This window comes from Apostichopus japonicus, chromosome 23 (assembly GCF_037975245.1).
Source record: "Apostichopus japonicus isolate 1M-3 chromosome 23, ASM3797524v1, whole genome shotgun sequence".
In the NCBI taxonomy this organism is placed as follows: domain Eukaryota; kingdom Metazoa; phylum Echinodermata; class Holothuroidea; order Aspidochirotida; family Stichopodidae; genus Apostichopus; species Apostichopus japonicus.
The window spans coordinates 10,213,948-10,233,405 of record NC_092583.1 but is presented as its reverse complement, the minus strand read 5'-3'; the positions used below and the strand labels follow the sequence as shown (position 1 = coordinate 10,233,405).

Below are 19,458 nucleotides of genomic sequence, written 5' to 3'. Positions count from 1 at the left end.
TTCATGTGTGTGTCTGTTCTGTCTGATTAGTTCAGATGCCCACCACGCTGTAGATAACTCTCCATCCTTAAAAATAATCGATCATGTGCAGTATCGGCTCCCTTCCAAAGGAACTCGTGACACTCACTGACGTAACAATGGATTGTCATATGGCTACAGTCTCGATGTAAAGGAAGTGGCGTTGAGAGTAGCCTTTATCAAGGCGTTCGTATTGTTTTCTGCCAGAAGTTTGAAGCTATACTAGTGTATGTTAACAATTCAAGGAAGTGAGGGCACTCAAAGTCCAAGTTCACAACAGTAGCGAAGGCCGCGATAGCGAACGTAATGCTGGTTCGCTGTACTTCTATAGTTTGGGTGACTTTTCTATTACATAACACCATATTATTGAAAATTCAACTTCAAGTTTATAGCTTCAAATTAACGGTTGCGGCTCAGCCCAGAAATTGAAAAACTAATCTGAGCGTGCGCATGACAACCTTTCGCAATGGAAACTGTTTACTATTTAATCTACCCGAAGAATTTCACGACAAAGCACCACTGCGAGAAATTAACATAACAATAAATTAGCATAACAAAAGGATACTATGAGCTACATCACTAGCTACTCCTTCGTATATGTGTATGTGCAGAGAAAGTATTACGAATCATATATATACATGAGAGCCGTCAGTTACAAAATGGAGGGGAAATTTAACAACAAATACGCGAAAGTCAAACTGATTGGTACTGGAACTTTTGGAAAAGCTTGGCTTGTTTCTTCATGCCATAGTCGTCGTTCCTATGTCATCAAAGAAATAACTTTAACAGGATTGACCAGTGAGGAGAGAGCACAAGCAGAGAATGAAGTCGCAATTCTGTCTCGTCTGAAACATAAAAACGTGATCCGATATCGAGAAGCTTTCGTATCAAAGGGACTGTTACACATAGTAATGGAATATGCAGATCAAGGTTAGTATAGCAAATTTGATACTCACTTAATGTATTTTTGTATAATTCAACTCCCCCCACCCCACATCCAATTTTCTTTCCCATCCATCGTTCTTTTCTCACCAATCAATCCAATCATCCATCTTTTCCCCCCTCCATCAATCCATCTTTCCTCCTCCCCATCCATACATTCATCCATCTTCCTCTCCCCTTCAATTCTTTCATTCGTCCATCTTTCTTCCATCACCCCTATCTCCCTCATCCATCTTTCCCTACCCATACAATCATCCATCTTGCTCCCTCTTCCATCCATTCATTCGTTAATCTTTCTTCCTTTGCCGATCCATCCATCCATCTCCCTTCCCTCCTTCATCCATCCATTCATCCATCTTTCCTCCCCACCAATCCATACTTGTATCCATCTTCTTTCTGGATTCACCGTAAACCGTCCAAAGAATCAAACGGTTAACCGTTTTGTAATACAAAAAAAAACTAATCCCATGAATCTTCGAAATCCCATCGCTGTCTGGAGTCTGAGGGACTTCCCCGGTTTTTTTAATTGGCTTCCTTTCTACTACTTTGATTTTCCATGTGGGGCGGGGGGGGGGCGAGGGGGTCGCTCCCTGCGGATATGCATGGTCGACAAGTTTAGCTAATTGTATTTAATACAGCTATTTAAGGTCAAAAGGGTGTCCTCCAAATATGGTAAGAAGTAAAATAATGGTCACTTTATGATCAAACTTCAAGAAGCATTACTGCCACCGTAAACATTGTCTTTAGTGAGGAAATGATTTGTCTGAGATGAATACTCCTTAATATCTGGGAGGAATTTTTTAAGTTCATGGCTGATATAAAATACTTTTAAGCATATCTTGGCCATTTTAATGAAGCTAAAGTTTGGTGGCAGCATGTACTGAACTTACGACTTGACATGAAATGTTAACAAAAATACAACCAAACGCTTCGCTTGTGATTGGCGTAATCGCTAAGTTTATTAGCCTCAATGTCAAATAGCGCCATCTACACATTTATTAGCGAGAATCTGAACACACGTAATGAGATGGCTCTGGTTATGAGAAACGAAATACTGCCCGCAACTCATTTGGATCGTATCTTTAGAGAACTAGAGTAGGTCGAATATCTAAAAATAAAAACATCTAATGAAACAAACTGTTACTAAGAGAATGGTCATATCGCCATAAGTGTCTCAAATATTAAAAATTCAAGAATTTACCGCAATATAGATCAATGTTCTTTCTAAGATAAGACAGGTAAAACACTATGCAGAGGTAGCAACTTTAAACATGGAACATTATTTAGAACAGTGCAGAAGCTGGCTCCTGAAGAAAATTCGGGTAACTTTTTTTCTCAACATTCAGAGTGGTTAGTAAAGTAAACTTGCTAATTGACAATAGGTCATTGCATATATGTGCTTAGCAAATCCAGTGCCATTTGGTAATTGGAAGAAAAGCTGGGAGGTTCAAAATTTTAATCAATTTAAGATTTCCCTAATGAAAAGCCGTCGGTTGGCTATTACTTAAAGGTACCTAATGTCATGTTTACTCAACGAATTTAGATCCACTTCACACTTAAGAAGGGCATACTTTATAAATATTGCCTTTCAGGGTAAAAAATGACATTATAGTGCTTATATCAGTAGAGGAAAAACGGTATACGTTTTATCGTGGAGTTACAAACAAGGTTTATTTACCAAAGCCAATGGCGTTAATCGTCGAACAATGCATATACCCTACACATGCGTTGTATGTAGGTATATGGAAAGCTGGAAGTGATATTTGCCCTAGATATCATTTCACTCATTGAGTTCAGTATATATGTAGGCCAACTCACAATAAGACGAAAATGCGAAGTTTAAGGAATATAGAGGGAACTATACTTATTTGACAAAGATTTATATACCGATCGATCGATCGATTAGCATGCCACATCATATTTCCGTCACTGTATTACAAACTGAATTATGAATCCAACGTGGTCTCCAAGGAATTCCGCAGAAAAAAAAGTAGCGACCGGTTAGCAGTCCAAAGAATGAACCTGTTAACCGGTTTACAATAAAAAAAATTGTAACCGGTAACCGTCACAATCGGTTAACCCGAGTTTTAAGTAAAGGGTACATTTGTTTGTTCTTTTTCTATTAATTTGATTTTCAGGCTGCACGTGTCCATTCCCCCTTGCGCCTCCCCACTCCCCCTCCACCCTGTGGAACGCCCAAGGTGGTCTGTAAGGCCGACTACATTTTGTAACGGTGTAAAAGATACCCCTCACTGGGTAAAAAACCGCTGGAAACTATTAAAACTTTTCTTCATTTTTTAAAATGAAACCTAACATGTGGGTCGATATAATAAATTGCATTATTTTTAAATGTAAATATTACCGAACATTAGCTACCTTTAAATAACTAATTTAATATTCAAAGAAATATGACCCAGATATGTTAAGTCACGTTTTCTACGCTATTTTATAAGGTGATCTCGCTCAGCGTATAAACCACCGTCGACTAAACGCCGGAGTAGGTTTCCCGGAAGACCAGGCACTAGACTGGATTGTACAGATTGGTTTTGCATTGAGTTATATTCACGACCAGAAGATATTACACCGTGGTAAGTTTTTAAGGCTTTTTCGGACTTATTTCCTCAATATTTTACCATAACTATACATATATATTCATAACGAGAATGCAACCGATCTGGCTTCCTTTCCACACGTTAACCTATAGTGCCCTCAGATTACGACTATGGGTCAAAAATGTGCGCTTGCGATGTACAGCCAAAACTCAGGGATCAAGTTATCACGTGTCATGATTGTGAAAGACAACACTGCAGTAATATTTGTTTAATGTTGAACCTTTATCATTAAAGGAGTCCGACGTTTGCTATATACAATCTTGTTAAGCTGTCATGTGTAGTATAGTGTATAGGCCTTTGACAATTATGTTAAATTTACATAAATCATAAATATTTATATATATTAATTGTATATTCAATTTAACATTTTGTCTAATGATTACCTAACTACCTCTTTTCTTTTCTGTCTCTCTCATCTCTAACGACAAGATTTAAAACCAGCGAATATTTTCCTGACGTCATCTCGACTGTTAAAAATTGGCGATTTTGGAATCGCCAAAATGTTGACCAACACATTGGATCACGCGCGTACAGCTATAGGGACTCCGTATTATCTATCTCCAGAAATATGCCAAAGACGATCGTATCCTTTTCATACACTCATTTCACTCATTTTGCTACCTTCTAGCACCTTGTCGGGTTCATTTTGGTATTTTTGTATACTTTATATATATATATATATATATATATATATATATATATATACAAACCATGACTACTGTATCGGAATACGAGTACAAGTAAAGATCCACTACAAGTCTGTTTGTTTGTGATTACTATAGTGGCTACTGTTATATATAAGAAAAGAAAAAACAAACACATGTTCACATTGTAAACACAAACAGTAATGCTACTTTAATTAGACATAAGTTAGTTGTTTATCCAAAATTCCTTAAATCTGGTCCAAATATGTCCAGATACAACCAGAAGAGTGACATGTGGGCCTTGGGCTGTATTCTTTATGAACTAGTGACCTTAAAACATCCTTTTCAAGCTAAGGACTTTTCTGGTCTGGTTGTGAATATTCTCAGAGGAGTTTATCCTCCTGTTACGAGGTAGGTGTTTGTTTGACATCGTAACCCAGATTATTGCAAAGATGTAAATATCATGAGAGGGACATCAGCTTGTTGATAAAATACAGATCAAAACAAGTATGTTGATGGTGTAGTTCGACAGGTTTCTTTGCCCTCAAATATACTTTGATTGTTCAGGCTTGAAATAGCTAGTATGTAGAATGTAAGCAGAGTCAGTATATATGAACCAACAATTGACATCTTTAATAATATAAATTGCTGATATTGTTCTTTTCTTGAAAGGGATGTAAATGGAATACCAAACTATAATATTCATGCAAGTATATGAATGTCATTTTTCGGGTTCCGATGGAATAACCAAGAACAACGAACGCCACCTCTTTTCTCGCCCTCCCTCATACACTAGCACACAAACAGACCAAATGCATCCCCATATACACACACCACATGCACACACAAAATACATGCACACAAATCTCAAATCGAGATAAAAGACAACTATTAAGTTTAAAAGGTTACGGTATATAATGATTTCTGGTGATTATTTAAGATCAAAACCATTGTACCCCTTCTCAATACGCTGAAAACTCAAACAGTGGGTTCCAATATTCTGTCTTCATGAAGGATTTTACTGTCACCCTCGCAATAGTTATACTCAAAGAGACCTCTAATTGTTTAGTTTTATCTACTACATTGTCTCGAAAATTGAGGGAGGGAAGGAGTGGAAAAGGTATGGGAGACGTAGTTTTCCTTTATATATATATTTTTTTTTTAAATTTATTTATAGCAAACATGTGGTACCAACTCTAATTTTAATAATATTAATTTATTGATATTTCAGTGATTACAGTTTACTGGTCAGTGATCTGGTGTGCATACTGCTCCGAGTGAAGCCAGACAAGCGTCCCACAGCCTGGCAGGTCCTTCAAGTCCCAAAGATGAGGACCTATGTCCTAAATTACACAAATCGAAAGACTGAAAGCATGACGTCACTTCCTGGAGAGAAATCTACAAATAAAATGACAAATGAGATTCGCAATGAAAAGGGAATGAGAAAGCGATTGGGAGGGATATCAAGTGAATGCAACAAGGTTGAAAGTAAAAATATGGCACAGAAATCTACCAAGATGAAGTCAGAATCGTATTCGATACGTCCCATTGAACAAAAGCACACGTCATTATCCAGCGAGAGTTCATCATGTGTAGTAAGGCAAGAATCAACAGCCGTTAAACATAACAACGAAGACACTACTGCGAATGTGAAACCACGCTGCATGAAAAAGACTTCTTCGTTCGCCTCGGTGCGCAGAAATACATCTGAGGACGATACACAGAAGGAAAATAAACACATTTTGAAGTTTTCCAACCCTCGGGACAGTTCTGACTGCAGGGACAGACCTACAAAGAAACGGACTGTCAATGTTGTTGATCAGCATGGGGGAAGCAATATCAAAAGAAATGAACATTTAGTTTGTCACCGCAACAAAATGATTAGACTTGCTCCAAGTCGATCGTCAAAGGACTCTGACGTCATCGAGACGACACAGAATCATAAGGTGAGAACGGATGTTGTCAGCTTTTAGAATTTGTTTTAAATTTTCCTGACTACGGGGAACGTCAGATTGAAAGATTCTGTTTACAACCGGGGAAGTAGGTTAGACTATAATTTAGAACAAAGAAATTGATGCTTACTGACAGACAATTCGCACAGAAATTGAGATTGTTTGGTTATTGCGAAAAGGAACGAATCCGCAATTGATTCTTAGTCTTTGCCGTAAGCAAATAAATATTTCAACACAGAAAAATTCAAGTCGCATGACAGTTTTTTTTTAAGACAGTCATGTAACATTAGGCGTCTGATATAATATACTTCCGCTGAACTTATTGCGTTTTCTTCATATAACGAAATATATGATATATATTTCTTAATGATGAAGGAATTTTTTTCTCATCAAATCAGAGTATTCCTTTTCCGTATTCTCGTCATATTTTACAGATCGATAAGACCCGGAAGATGAAGATTCGGGACAAGGTTAATGTTGAAGATAGGTTGGTTAAACCGTGTGATGAGAAGAATATACAAGAAGTTCAGTGTGGAAAGACGTACGTCTTTCACAGGCATAATGGCGTGCCAGAAGGCTCCAAAAAGAATAAATGCGATCTTCAACAACTTTTAGATGAAAACGTTAAGCAAGTCATCAAAAACGACAACATAATCGAGAAATATGTTTCTAAGCAACATTTTACTTCAATAGAGAAGAATATTATATCTCCTGATAACTTATCAAGGGTTCACACGACAGCTATTCAAAATGGTTGTACTAATGAAGAGAGCGCCGTGAAACAGGAAAGCATCGAATATGGATTCTCGGTTAGTTGTCAACAAACAGTCGTTTCCACTCCTTTGTCACCGAACAGAACGATGGAGATTGCAACCGTGATGCATGCTGGGACGCCTACATCTGATGATGATACAGGGTCAGTACGTGGCAGGTTGGAATCCCTTCGATTTTACTTAGAAGACAAACTTGGTACAGACAAATGCGTCAGTGCGTTAAACTGTTTAGAAGAAACGGCTGAAAGTGATAAGCTAGTAAAATTAATGAATGATCGAATTGGTAGTAGTCAAATGAGATACTTCCCTGTACTGTTACAAATGTGGGACTTGGAAAATCGATGTCATTGATCCGTACATAGCTTCGAGGCCAATGCAATTTATTAGCGTCGTATAGTTAGAAATAAATATAGCTCTCAAATCGTCAGCCACAAAAGAAAGAAAACAAAAACAACAAAAATCTATGGCTCTTTCTTAAATGGGAAGAAATTAACTTTGTAAACTGATTTTTAAAGGAATGTATGTATACGTACAACATATTACTCAAGTATTTCAAGATGTAATTATGGAAACCAGCTTTTCTTTTCTTCGGTAGAGGCGAGGGTCATACTGCGATTTGAAGTGATGGTAAACAGAAGGGTCAAGGGGAGAGTTGGTGCGAGGGGAAGGGGGGGGGCGATGCTTTGAAAGTCGTATATGGGTTTGAAGGACTGAACTTAAGGAGGATGCGTGCATGGATCCAGGGTAGGGGTAAGTGGCATGACAATGATAGTGCTGTGAGTCGAAAGATTGAATTATGTGAGGACGAGACAGAAAGCTCAAAGAGGAAGTTAGTGCACAAGACAGAGACAATTGAAGAGAATGTACAGAATTATATTAATATGTTATCATTTCATTTATATACATTTGTAAACAAATGCTGATTGCTTTCAGCGTCAATATGACTCGTATATTCGTTGTCCAGAGTCTCTCATAATTTAAAGTTTATTTTTATATTTATGTTCAAAACTTTATTCAATTTTTAATTTACATATATTTATATATATATTAAATTATTTTATAGTGTCATAATGTTTAAATATATTGAAAGTTTTTAATACAACTCTGGTTTTGACTCCTTAATTTGATAATTCCTTTCTCATCTGTCAACCCCTATCCCACCCCCCCCCCCCATGCACCCTACGTCAGCAATACATCCAATAATCAATCATTGTCTAAGTCCACAATGTATTTGGATGTTGCAACTAAAAACCTTCCCATTACAAACTGGCTATAATGATGAAGTTAAAATTGATGTCACAAGGTGAAAGCAGACGAATAGAACAAAATACAAGTTGTACTTCATATTAACCTCGCTGTTATCATGGAAAGAGTCAAATTTTGATCTAGTTTCAAAGTCTGTTAATCCAAAGATGTTACAAAGGTATTGAATATGGTAAAAAAGTATATATACCTATATAGCTTGACTAAATTTTCCTGTCCAAAGATGAAAAATTGATAAATTTACGTTATCAATTTACTCATCACGTCTTTACATCACATTCTATACCTTAGAGGTCCTTACTATTATTCAATCTTTGTGATAGGAATCTGATATGCATAAACCCTCGAGTGGTTTATGTTTGTCCTGTATATATATTCAGTATGCCTATTCTCAAGTTTACGAAGAATATACGAAGGGTTATATTTTAAAAACTTAAAAAAGATATATATATATATATATATATATATATATATATATATATATATATATATATATATATATATATAACGTAGTGTAATGACTTCAGTATTGGAGAGATCTACTTAATTGATAAGGGCATTCTGACCGATTCAACTTTTAAAGTTGACAGTGTGAGCGGAGAGAATGTAAAAATTCGTTGTATGAAGTATGAAGTTGAGTAACGAAAATCAAGGAATACAGACTAGGCGTTTATTTTCTCTTCGAGAATTGGTATCTTTGGAGAGATTCCCCACATCCCCACCCCACCTCCACCCCACCCCACCTCACCCCACCCGTACTCGATAAGATGTCACTGCAATTTGAACTCCGCTCGATCAGATGTCACTGCAATTTGAACAAAAACTTAGAAAATAGTTCCGGGGCACTCACAAGATGTTGACTGTATATATGGTTACAAATATACACATCAGGGAACACGTGACTATCTCGACGTTTTTAAGTAATTACCTCATCTCCATCACTCGCACATGCAACTGTGACCCCGCTAAATCCTCTGCACACCCATCATACAACCTCCTCCCCTCCCCCCCCCCCCTCAACTATGTATTGCCATAAAGATCACCGTTACAATTTACCTACTCTATATATATAAGACAATATTTAATTCCGAGACGTTCCGTAGATATTCTCAGTTATATAATTATGAAAATACTTATTCCAGCGAGAGAGAGCGAGAGGAGTGCATAGGAATGAACTTCTGTCAGCCTTGCCAAAGCAGCGCGAATAAAGCCCGTCTGCAATTTCACTACTATAAATATATATTATAGGATACACAAGGGAAGGAAATTTAACACTTTCATTTTATTATCACGGAGGGCAAAAGCTGCAGTCGTACACAAAACATTTGGCCGACAGGCGTCTCGTGGAGTGTAATCTTATCATGAAATGTCGCCTTTAGTAAAACATTGAACGCGAATAGGGAAAGAAAAGTCGAGAGAAGACGTTGGACGTAAATTAGGTTTTTGTTTTTGTTCATAACTTCTTCCAAGCTGGCCAAGATCTGATATTGCGCTGGTAACCTCGTATATTCTTTTAGCGGTGTATATAGAAAGAACCGGTATCACCTGGTTACGTGGAGAAATATTTAGAGAATAAAGACAGAAACAAAGTCTTCTTTTATCTTCCGTGATGCTTTGTTTCCGAATCCCGTGACAATCTTAACGCAGTAATAGTCAATGCCGTAATACATTCAGATAAAGGTTCACATTTTGTGACACGATTTTCGGTGACACTGATTACAAAAGAAAGAAATTATTGTATAAGCGGATAAATCAAATCTACGGCACGTTCTTGCGAAAATTCACTGTCGGTTGCATCAGAATCGTTGGCAACAGTAAATGGTAAATTATGAATATTGAATAGTGTCACGCGCACTTCTAACCTGCATGGAAGGATTTTCTTATATGTGTAGCGGTGTCGAAGGGAGAGAGGGATAGGGTGGCGGGACTCAGGTCCACCCACCACTCCAAATAACGGTAACTCTATCCATGTCTGTCGTTCCAAATAAATGGTAATGCGATAAACTTACAATCCATCGTATATGATGTTGTAATCCCTTCGCTCACAAAAATATCTTTGTGACGTCACTTCTTGAAGATCATCTCCGCTGCGAAAATGCGCAAGTATATATATGAACTCGTACCACCATTGGTAATAGGATCTCCACCGTCCACTTAGGATGTATCCTCGTTATGCTTAACCGATCGTTATGAATTTCGGCGCTAGTGACGTCACGAATCATTTTATCAAGTTACATTTTCGCCGTTCATTCTATACGTGAAATTTGATATATGCCATACGAGTTAGTTAACTGGTCCCTCATAAGTGCATATACTACAGGCAAGGGAGCTTATATGTATACTATGGGAAAGGGTGCCTATGTAGACCTCTGTGTGTTAAAATACACCATATCGTCCTTGCAGTGACTCCATAATTGTACTTGTATTCTAGCATAGTTAACCTGTACTCGCACTGATGGTTTGTACTCGTACTCCTGGTTTGTACTCGTACTCATGGTTTCATGGTTTGTACTCACGCTCATGGCTTGTACTCGCACCCACGGTTTGTACTCGTATTCAGAGTTTTTACTCGTACTCATGCTTTGTACCCACACACTTGTACTCGCATTCATGGTTTGTACTCGTACTCATGGTTGGTACTTACACTTATGGTTTGTCCTGGCATTCATGGTTTGTACTCTTACTAATGGTTGGTACTCACACTCATGTTTGTACTCGTTCTCATGGTTTGTACTCGTATTCATGGATTGTACTCGTACTCGTTGTTTCATGGTTTGTACTCACGCTCATGGTTTGTACTCGCACTCACGGTTTGTACTCGTATTCAGAGTTTGTACCCGTACTCATGATTTGTACTCACACACTTGTACTCGCATTCATGGTTTGTACTCGCACTCATGGTTGGTACTAACACTTATGGTTTGTCCTGGCATTCATGGTTTGTACTCGTACTCATGGCTTACACTAGCACTCATGTTTTGTACTCGTATTCGTGATTTTTAATCGTACCATTGATTTCATGGTTTGGACTCACGCTCATGGTTTGTACTCACACTCACGGTTTGTACTCGTATTCAGAGTTTGTACTCGTACTCATGGTTTGTACTGACACACTTGTACTCGCATTCATGGTCTGTACTCGCACTCATGGTTGGTACTTACACTTATGGTTTGTACTGGCATTCATGGTTTGTACCCGCCTTCATGCTTTGTATTCGCACTCATAGTTTGTACTTGCACTGGTATTCGGGGCATTTTTGGAATATGCTATCATATACAAGTGCAAGATGACAGTACTCGTGCTCCACGTTTACAGCTCATAGTACGCGTACACGTTCTCACACCACAAGGAATTGTACTTCTACACGCATGCACTCATGATGATGTACTCATATTACACGTCTACTCTAAAAGGAACTCCGTATCGACCTCGTGCTCTGTGGTAGAAGTGAGCAATTACAAACGTCGAAGTTAATTGTCAAAAAAAAAGGGTTACGTGCCGCTGTATAGATATATAAGGTGGCAGTGTGTAGTATCAATGTATAGGCTGTTCCGATGTTTGTCTTTATTTAGCCAGATGGGAGCTTAATTTACAGTAGCTTTATTCCTGACGAATATTTAAACTCCACAATAACAAAAATAACTAATAACAGATTGAAAATGAAATTGTTATGAATCGATTGAAGTCATTTCGTTTCTCATATGATTATTAAAGTAACATCTTCAATAATTTCTCTGTCAATCAACTATCACCGTTTTGACTATCTACAAATATTATCGAATTCTTTTCCACTTTTTTTGGACAACAATTATTTACAGTGTTTATTATTGTCTAATTAACGGAGTGAACTTGACACTAATATTGTAAACACCCGGCGGTAGATATTTTATTCTGTTCGTCTTATTTTCTTCCAGTATTTATCGACTTTTTGGTGGTTTTCTTGTCAGACTGTCACAGTTCTTCAGGTAAATATATCTGTTGTATCAATCGTAGGAAGTTGATTTTTTTTAGTATACATTTTATCATACTAAATAATAGCGAAAAAAACGGGGGGGGGGGAGGTGGTTGTTTGTGCAAGTAATGGTATAATATACTACAGAAACAGTGGTATAGAAAAAAATCCTAAAAAGTAAGAAATGCACGCGCGCGAAGCGTGGTAAATTTCTTCACGGTGCATACGTTACCATGCATGATCGATACATTGTGTTGAAACAATAATATGCATATAAAACACAGGCGACAACTCTTTCTCTATATTTTCCACTTCTATTTTCCTTTAAATATTAACAAATGTATGAACTAACTCCTGTGCACATATACGATCAAAATACATTCTTAAATCACATTTATTATGAAGGTAACAGAGTTGTATCTCTTTAACAGATAAAATAGAAACTGGAGCCTACCATTGATTACTATGACACGAGTGACGTAAAACACCTCATCGCGTGGACAGTTTATGACTATGTTATTGAAGTGTAGCAATGACGGTATATATATCATAAACTTAAATCGAGTTCATACACTACATTGTTCTACTATACAATCTAGATATCCTTCCAAGATGATGATGTCTTGATTTAAATACAAACTGATTTATCGATGTCAATTTAATTGCCTTGAATAGAAAGGACTAATTAGGTCGCATCCATGCATCGAAGTTCATCAGTGGCGGAGAAACAGGGGGGGTTGGGGGGGTTTTAACCCCCCCACTTTTTGAAGAGGGGGGGTTGGCCCACACAATCAACCCCCCCTAGTTTTTGCCAGTAATGTTCTGTTATAGCCTATGTTATGTCCTCCAAATGGCATAATAAATCAAATTATTAAATTTGAAATTGTTAAAGTCATTTCAACCTTTCACCTGGTAGGCCACATCAACAATTAACGACCGAAAACCGAGTTAGAATTGACCCACACATTTTTTCTAGCCCCTTTCCCCACCTCGCGCATTGGAACTTGTAGCTCATAGCACTAACTTCACCCCACAACAGACATACACAAAATAGCGTTTTGTTGCTGTTGAATAGCTTTGGAACTGTATACACTTGCCAACTTCAACGAGGTGAAGGAAAAGAAAAAGAAGAAAGAGAGAAAAGGATGGAGTAGAAAATACGGCAAGAAAACGGGAAGAGAAAGAGGAACAGTGACAAAATTATTCGAATTTGTAAAGCAAACAGCAGATATCACATCATATCAGTGAGCATAAAAATGGCGTTCCACGATAAACAGCCTCCAAACCATGGGCGTATATACAAAAGTCTACTTGGATTATTTGTCCCCTGATTTTCTTTCTGCAGACGCCCATGTATTTCTCCAAACTAAATTTCTAAGCCATGAGATCTAAAACTTAAGGAGGTTTAGGAGCATCATTAGGTCTGGGAAGTGTTATTTCCGGCGATCTGGGAGGTATATTTGCCCAAAAAAATCGTACGCTACGCGCGAACCCATGGTCGCGCTCCGCTTAGATAGTGTCATAGAACAGACACGCGTCCCCACCATTATCCAAGACTGATCTGCGCCCATTCTCAAAACTGTCGATGTGTGTAGTGTTCGGTTTCGGAAATATCTGGTATATTTTTATTTCCTCAACGAAATTTTTAGTAGCCGTCTGAATTTTCGAAAATTCCCTAACCAACATTCTTCTTCATACTTCATCATACTCGTGCAATTTTGACCCGTCTGTTTGGGTTTGAAGGAGGTTTTTCTATATCGGTTGTCCATAGATGATATTTTGTGCAACATTATGGGTATGTTTTGAAGTGAATTTATTCACGAGAATTGTGAATTTTCAAATTCTGAACAGTGGGGCTAACGTATATTGTGGGCCGCGATGAAGAATCACCTACAAAAGCAATGATCCACAGGATATGTGATGAAGTCGAACATGATGTGTGACTGGTGACAATCTTCAAAAAGGTTATAGATAAGAAAAAAAGTATTTGGAAAAAACTTGGTTCTCAGGCAAAGTGTACATATATATGGTTGGTCAGTTTCAAGCCCGAGAAGCCATTTCCGGTAATTTGGGGGTACCAAAACCAGAAATTTGCTTGTACGCTTCGCGCCAACCAATGGTGGCGCTCCGCTTAGATAGTAATACGCGCCCCCGGGTAAGTAAATCCTGCATACGCCCCTGGTTAAATGCAGCTTCTCAAGGCCTGGGCAGTGCCATTTACTGCAATCTGGGAGGCAATATTTGCCAAAAAATTCTTGTGCACTTCGCGCCAACTTATGGTGGCGCTCCACTTAGATAGTGAGCCAGCAGTTATGACTTTTTATTTCATCAATGGCCTGCAACCCCCCCACTTCTGACAAGAAATCTCCGCCACTGAAGTTCATTAAAGAGACAACTTGTCCGTTATACAATGTGCGTGTGATAATGTGCTATGTATAACACGAATGCATGTGCTAACGACGATGTGCTTATAGCAATGTATTCGTGACAATGTGTGCATATTACAATGTTTTTCTGGCAATGTTTAGATATTCAGAGAAAATGTGATCACCGCATTGTGTTCATAATAATATGTTCATAGGTACGTACGGTGTACCGATAACATTGTGCTTCAATATATATATGCTCATGTCACAATCTATTCATTAATATTAGTGTGGTCTTTATATACCATAAAAATGCCCCTATATATAGGGCAATGTGTTCATATAACAATTGACTTCCGACAGTCTTCTCGTAACAATGTGCCCCATTATAACTATGTTCATATACATCTATGTACTCATGACAATTATGTGCTCATGTTACAATAAGGTCATGACAATGTACTTAAAATTACGTGGACTTTGCAATGTTCTTATGAGAATATGTCCATAGCAATGTGTTGAGAATGCATACACATAATAATGTGCCCATATCACGATATCAACATTAGCAATATCATATAACATTGTGTCTACAGGACAATGATTTCACACATATCCATTTTCTTATGACAATTTCGATGTGATAATGTTACTATGGTTACTGCAATGCGCTCATAAAACAATGCACCCATGACAGTTTGTTCATAGCCTATAACAATTATTTCTTAACAAATACCCTCATATCAAAATACTTAGAAGGTATATACCCATAACAATTGGCTACTTGTGTTCATATCACAATGTGTGCGCAGTATAGCAATGTTGTCATATACCATATAGAAATACGCGTATATGACATGTTCCATAACAATGTGCTCATATCACAATGTGTGCGCAGTATAACAATGTGGTCATACCATATAATAATACGCGTATATGACATGTCACATATCAATGTGCTCATATCAAAATGTGTGTGCAGTATAACAATGTTGTCATACCATATAGAAATACGCGTATATGACATGTTCCATAACAATGTGCTCATATCACAATGTGTGCGCAGTATAACAAGTTGTCATACCATATAGAAATACGCGTATATGACATGTCCCATATCAATGTGCTCATATCACAATGTGTGCGCAGTATAACAATGTTGCCATACCACATAACAATACGCGTATATGACATGTCCCATATCAATGCGCTCATATCACAATGTGTGCGTAGTGTTAATGTAATCCGGACAATGTACTCACATTACACTCAATGATGGACCAATAACAATGTGCTCATTTAACAATGTGCCCACATATAGCATTGTGTTCTTTATATTACACACTCATCAATGTGCTAAGTATAATTATACGCATACCCATATAAAATTTATGTGCTACTTAATATGTACTTACCATGTATTCCTGACAACAACGTGCTTTTAACAAATGTTCCCAACAATGTGCTTATAACAATGTTATCATTAGAAAGTGCTCATCGTGACAGTACACATAGGAACAGGTGTATGTCTTTACGTCAAAAACATTATTACCTTTCTTGTGTTAATTGTAAAAGAAAAAAGTGTTTCTCCCCGGGTGCTAACATAATCCAAGCTATTATTTGATTGGGTATGCGAGCGTGCCTCTTAGTTATGCCTGTCGAATAGTAATGAATGTAGGAATTAAGTCCACATTTCTTTTCTTTTTCACCAGAGATTGAGATCTGATAAAACTCGGAAATGAATGGCACAACTCTCTCTTTCCTGTGAGTGCACTTTTCACATCTTTTGCAAATGTTTGCAGTTCTTCATTTATAACTTGAGTCTAAAAACTCCAGGGAGAAGACACCGTTAAAAGAAACTGCTGAGAGGTTGATTTAAATGTCATTTCCTCTGGGTATTTCTCGTCACGGCAGATCATTAAGGATAATTGAGGTATGAAGAATTTTCAATTTTAAAGAAATATATATTCTTACCAGATGAGAGGTTCATGCAATATGTACGTATACATATAGGGATCCGTGATTTGTCTCGTTAATCTTATTTCACGAACTTACTTCACTGTGACGCAGTAGCGTAATTAGGCGGGTGCCGTCGGTGCAGTCGCCCGGGGCCCGGTCCCGAGGCGGAGGGTGGGGGTCGGTGACACGACCGCAAGACAACCACTCTTCCGCTGACATAGCGGATAGTATTTATATCAAACGTGCAGTTATAGCAAGCAACGGATCCCACGTACTATTTTAGGGTCTGAGATTGCTATATATCCTGGCGTAAAAAAAGTACCGAATATCAAACATTGCTCACTCAAGCCCAAATCGTTGTTGGGTTTGGGTGGACAATATTTGTTATGGACTCTCCTTTGAGGGACCATTTCTCTATTACTGCACCGGAGCCTTGTGGCTCCTTTATACCCACGTGCTGTGACATATAAACCTTTACGATCATGAAAGTATTGTTTATCTTCAAATTTCAAACATAACAATGCACTTTCTGTTGAAATCTGCAACTGTCCTTGTCTACATGAAATTTTAGTGACAGATATTTGGGAAAACTATACTTCAATGTAGTCCATGAAGGGGAAACGAGTGACACATATTGGATATGTATACATGTGCGTATATATAGCATGACGTAACATTTGAGCTAAAATATTGTAAACTGTGTAAATACATCAGAATAATAGACTATTACAGTATGGCCATGAAATTTTGCTGCTGTCATTCAGAAAAAAAAAACAATCCAACGAGGCCGGGAGGAGTGTGTGTTGGGGGGGGGGGGGAGGGTAAGCAAATTTCAGGTTTTCAAGAAACACTTTAGCTGGTCTACCAGTAAAGACATAACCGGATAACCCTTAACTGTCAAAACTGAATCTCCTAAACTATCGTCATGTCTAGGTACTGATTTGATATGTAAAACATTAAAGAGCTGGAGATATTTTAACCAATAACAGTGGCGGATCCAGGATTTCGCCGAAGGGGGGGCCCAGATGGGAAATGCCTAATCGTCGTCCTGAGGGAGGGGTCTAAGGGGAGTGGGTTCCCCCTCCCCTTTGAAAAATTTCACAAAATATGGAGGTCCTCGGTGCAATCTGGTGCTACTTTTCGTGAAAGTTTGGAGTAAAATTTATTTCCAATAAATCATGTATTCATGGTTTGCCGGGCATATATTTGCAATTTCGAGCAATGAGCTGGGATTTACGTCTTTGGGGAGTAGGTGGTGATGCAAACTACTTTTTACCAGGCTACTCCAGGCCATTTCATCTTGGATGCCCCCTTCCAGATGGAGACTATTGATGCAGTCAGAGTGCCCCTCTCACCTTCACTTTATCAGAATGATGGTGTACTCTTTTTGCAAATTTATTTTACAAAAAATTACACGCACAGTGGCGTAGCTAGGACTTTTTGAGTGGGGGGGCCATGGGGGGCTGTTCTTTCTTGTGGGGGTGCCGGAGGTTACTATCTAAGCGGAGCGCCACCTTGGTTGGCGCGGAGCGCACAGAGAAAATTTGAGATTTCAGCACCCCCCAGATCGCAGGAGATGGCACCTGTGAGGCAAAATAGCAACCAAAAAGATGTGCAACTTTGGTGACAGAAATGCAAAAAAAGTTTTTTCTCTTTCATGCTGACTGGCCTTGCCAACTCAGCCAGACTTTTAACTTGAGGGAAGTTGGCATCATTTGTAGTTTCAAGCTGTCAAGGCCTTTCTCCCAACTCAAACCCCTGTGGGCTACCGGTAGGTTTGCAGGATATGCCCACATGTGGACTTAAATAGCATTAGAGGAAGGGGATGGAAGACTAACACGCATCGATGTTTCGGTAATGGTCCACATTGGTGGCTCGGTGCTAATTAGGCCATTTATTGGGTTTCTTGAGGCAGCTGTCATCAGAATCTGGGTTTTTGTGCCAATCGATGACCGATAACATGTATTGGTATGTAAATTTCTTCTTCATATATCTAGCAACACTCTAAAATCAAATGAGTGGATTTCATTCCATTGGAGTGATCACTCGGCGCACTTCAAATTAAGAGTGAAATTTAACTCTATTGGAGTTAACCCTCACTCCTAATATGAGTGAATATAACTCTATTAGGAGTTAAGATTTACTCCAATGGAGTGGAAATTCACTCTTATACCGGAATGTTTTTATCAGTACAGTACAGTGCATATCATCATAGACGTACGTACGTACTACGTACGTTCGTATATCAGACGCACTCGATACCCACGATACGATACGGTCCTGGAGAAACTATTTCCACTCATCATTTTTTAAGGCGATACAGTAGTGAGTATCGAACAGGCACAGCCACATGTTTGCAGGAATTTCAGAATTCCCAATATTTTATATCTGTACCAGTAGTGTTTCGACAGTTTCGTGGGCATAAAAAAGTTGTTTTGTGGAATATTCAATGACATATCAGGGGCGGATGCAGGATTTGTGACAGGGGGGGTCTGACTGGTCCAGCCGCGCCTGAATGTAAGACTATCTAAGCGGAGCGCCATCATCGGTTGGCGTGGAGCGTACAAGAAAATTTTTGGCTTTACAAACCCCCCCAGATGGCCGGAAACGGCACTTCCCGAGTATTCTAAGCAGCATGTACCTAGCCTGAAAATATGGATCTCATGTCTGCAATTTCTCAATTGATGAGAAAAAAACAATCTATGAAATATGGTATTACATATCAGATGAGTTGAGATGATACAAAAATCATAATGCCTTTAGCCCCCAATCCCCTCCCGTTCCGTCACCACTGTTTGATGCAGGGCCGGATCCAGGATTCTGGAAGGGTGAGGGGTTTGCTCATGAAAAATTCGTTAGCGCATCCTAGCAGCCTACCGCTCTGTAACCTCACCGCCGAAAAAAATTCGAACACCACCTCAATTTTGAAACTTTTCGGTCTGAAAATTGAGATCGTTCGGCATTTTTGGCACGTGT

General features: G+C 38.5%; 1 protein-coding gene across 1 annotated transcript; it reads left to right on the top strand.

Annotated features, from left to right (window-relative positions):
- Positions 1 to 630: 630 nt before the first annotated feature.
- LOC139965031 (uncharacterized) lies at positions 631 to 8,043 on the top strand. Its single transcript, XM_071967193.1, has 6 exons — positions 631 to 948; positions 3,414 to 3,548; positions 4,002 to 4,155; positions 4,490 to 4,627; positions 5,448 to 6,162; positions 6,603 to 8,043. Exons 1-6 carry the CDS (start codon positions 657 to 659, stop codon positions 7,290 to 7,292), a joined length of 2,124 nt encoding a protein of 707 aa, XP_071823294.1. The 5' UTR covers positions 631 to 656; the 3' UTR covers positions 7,293 to 8,043.
- The last annotated feature ends 11,415 nt before the right edge of the window (positions 8,044 to 19,458 follow it).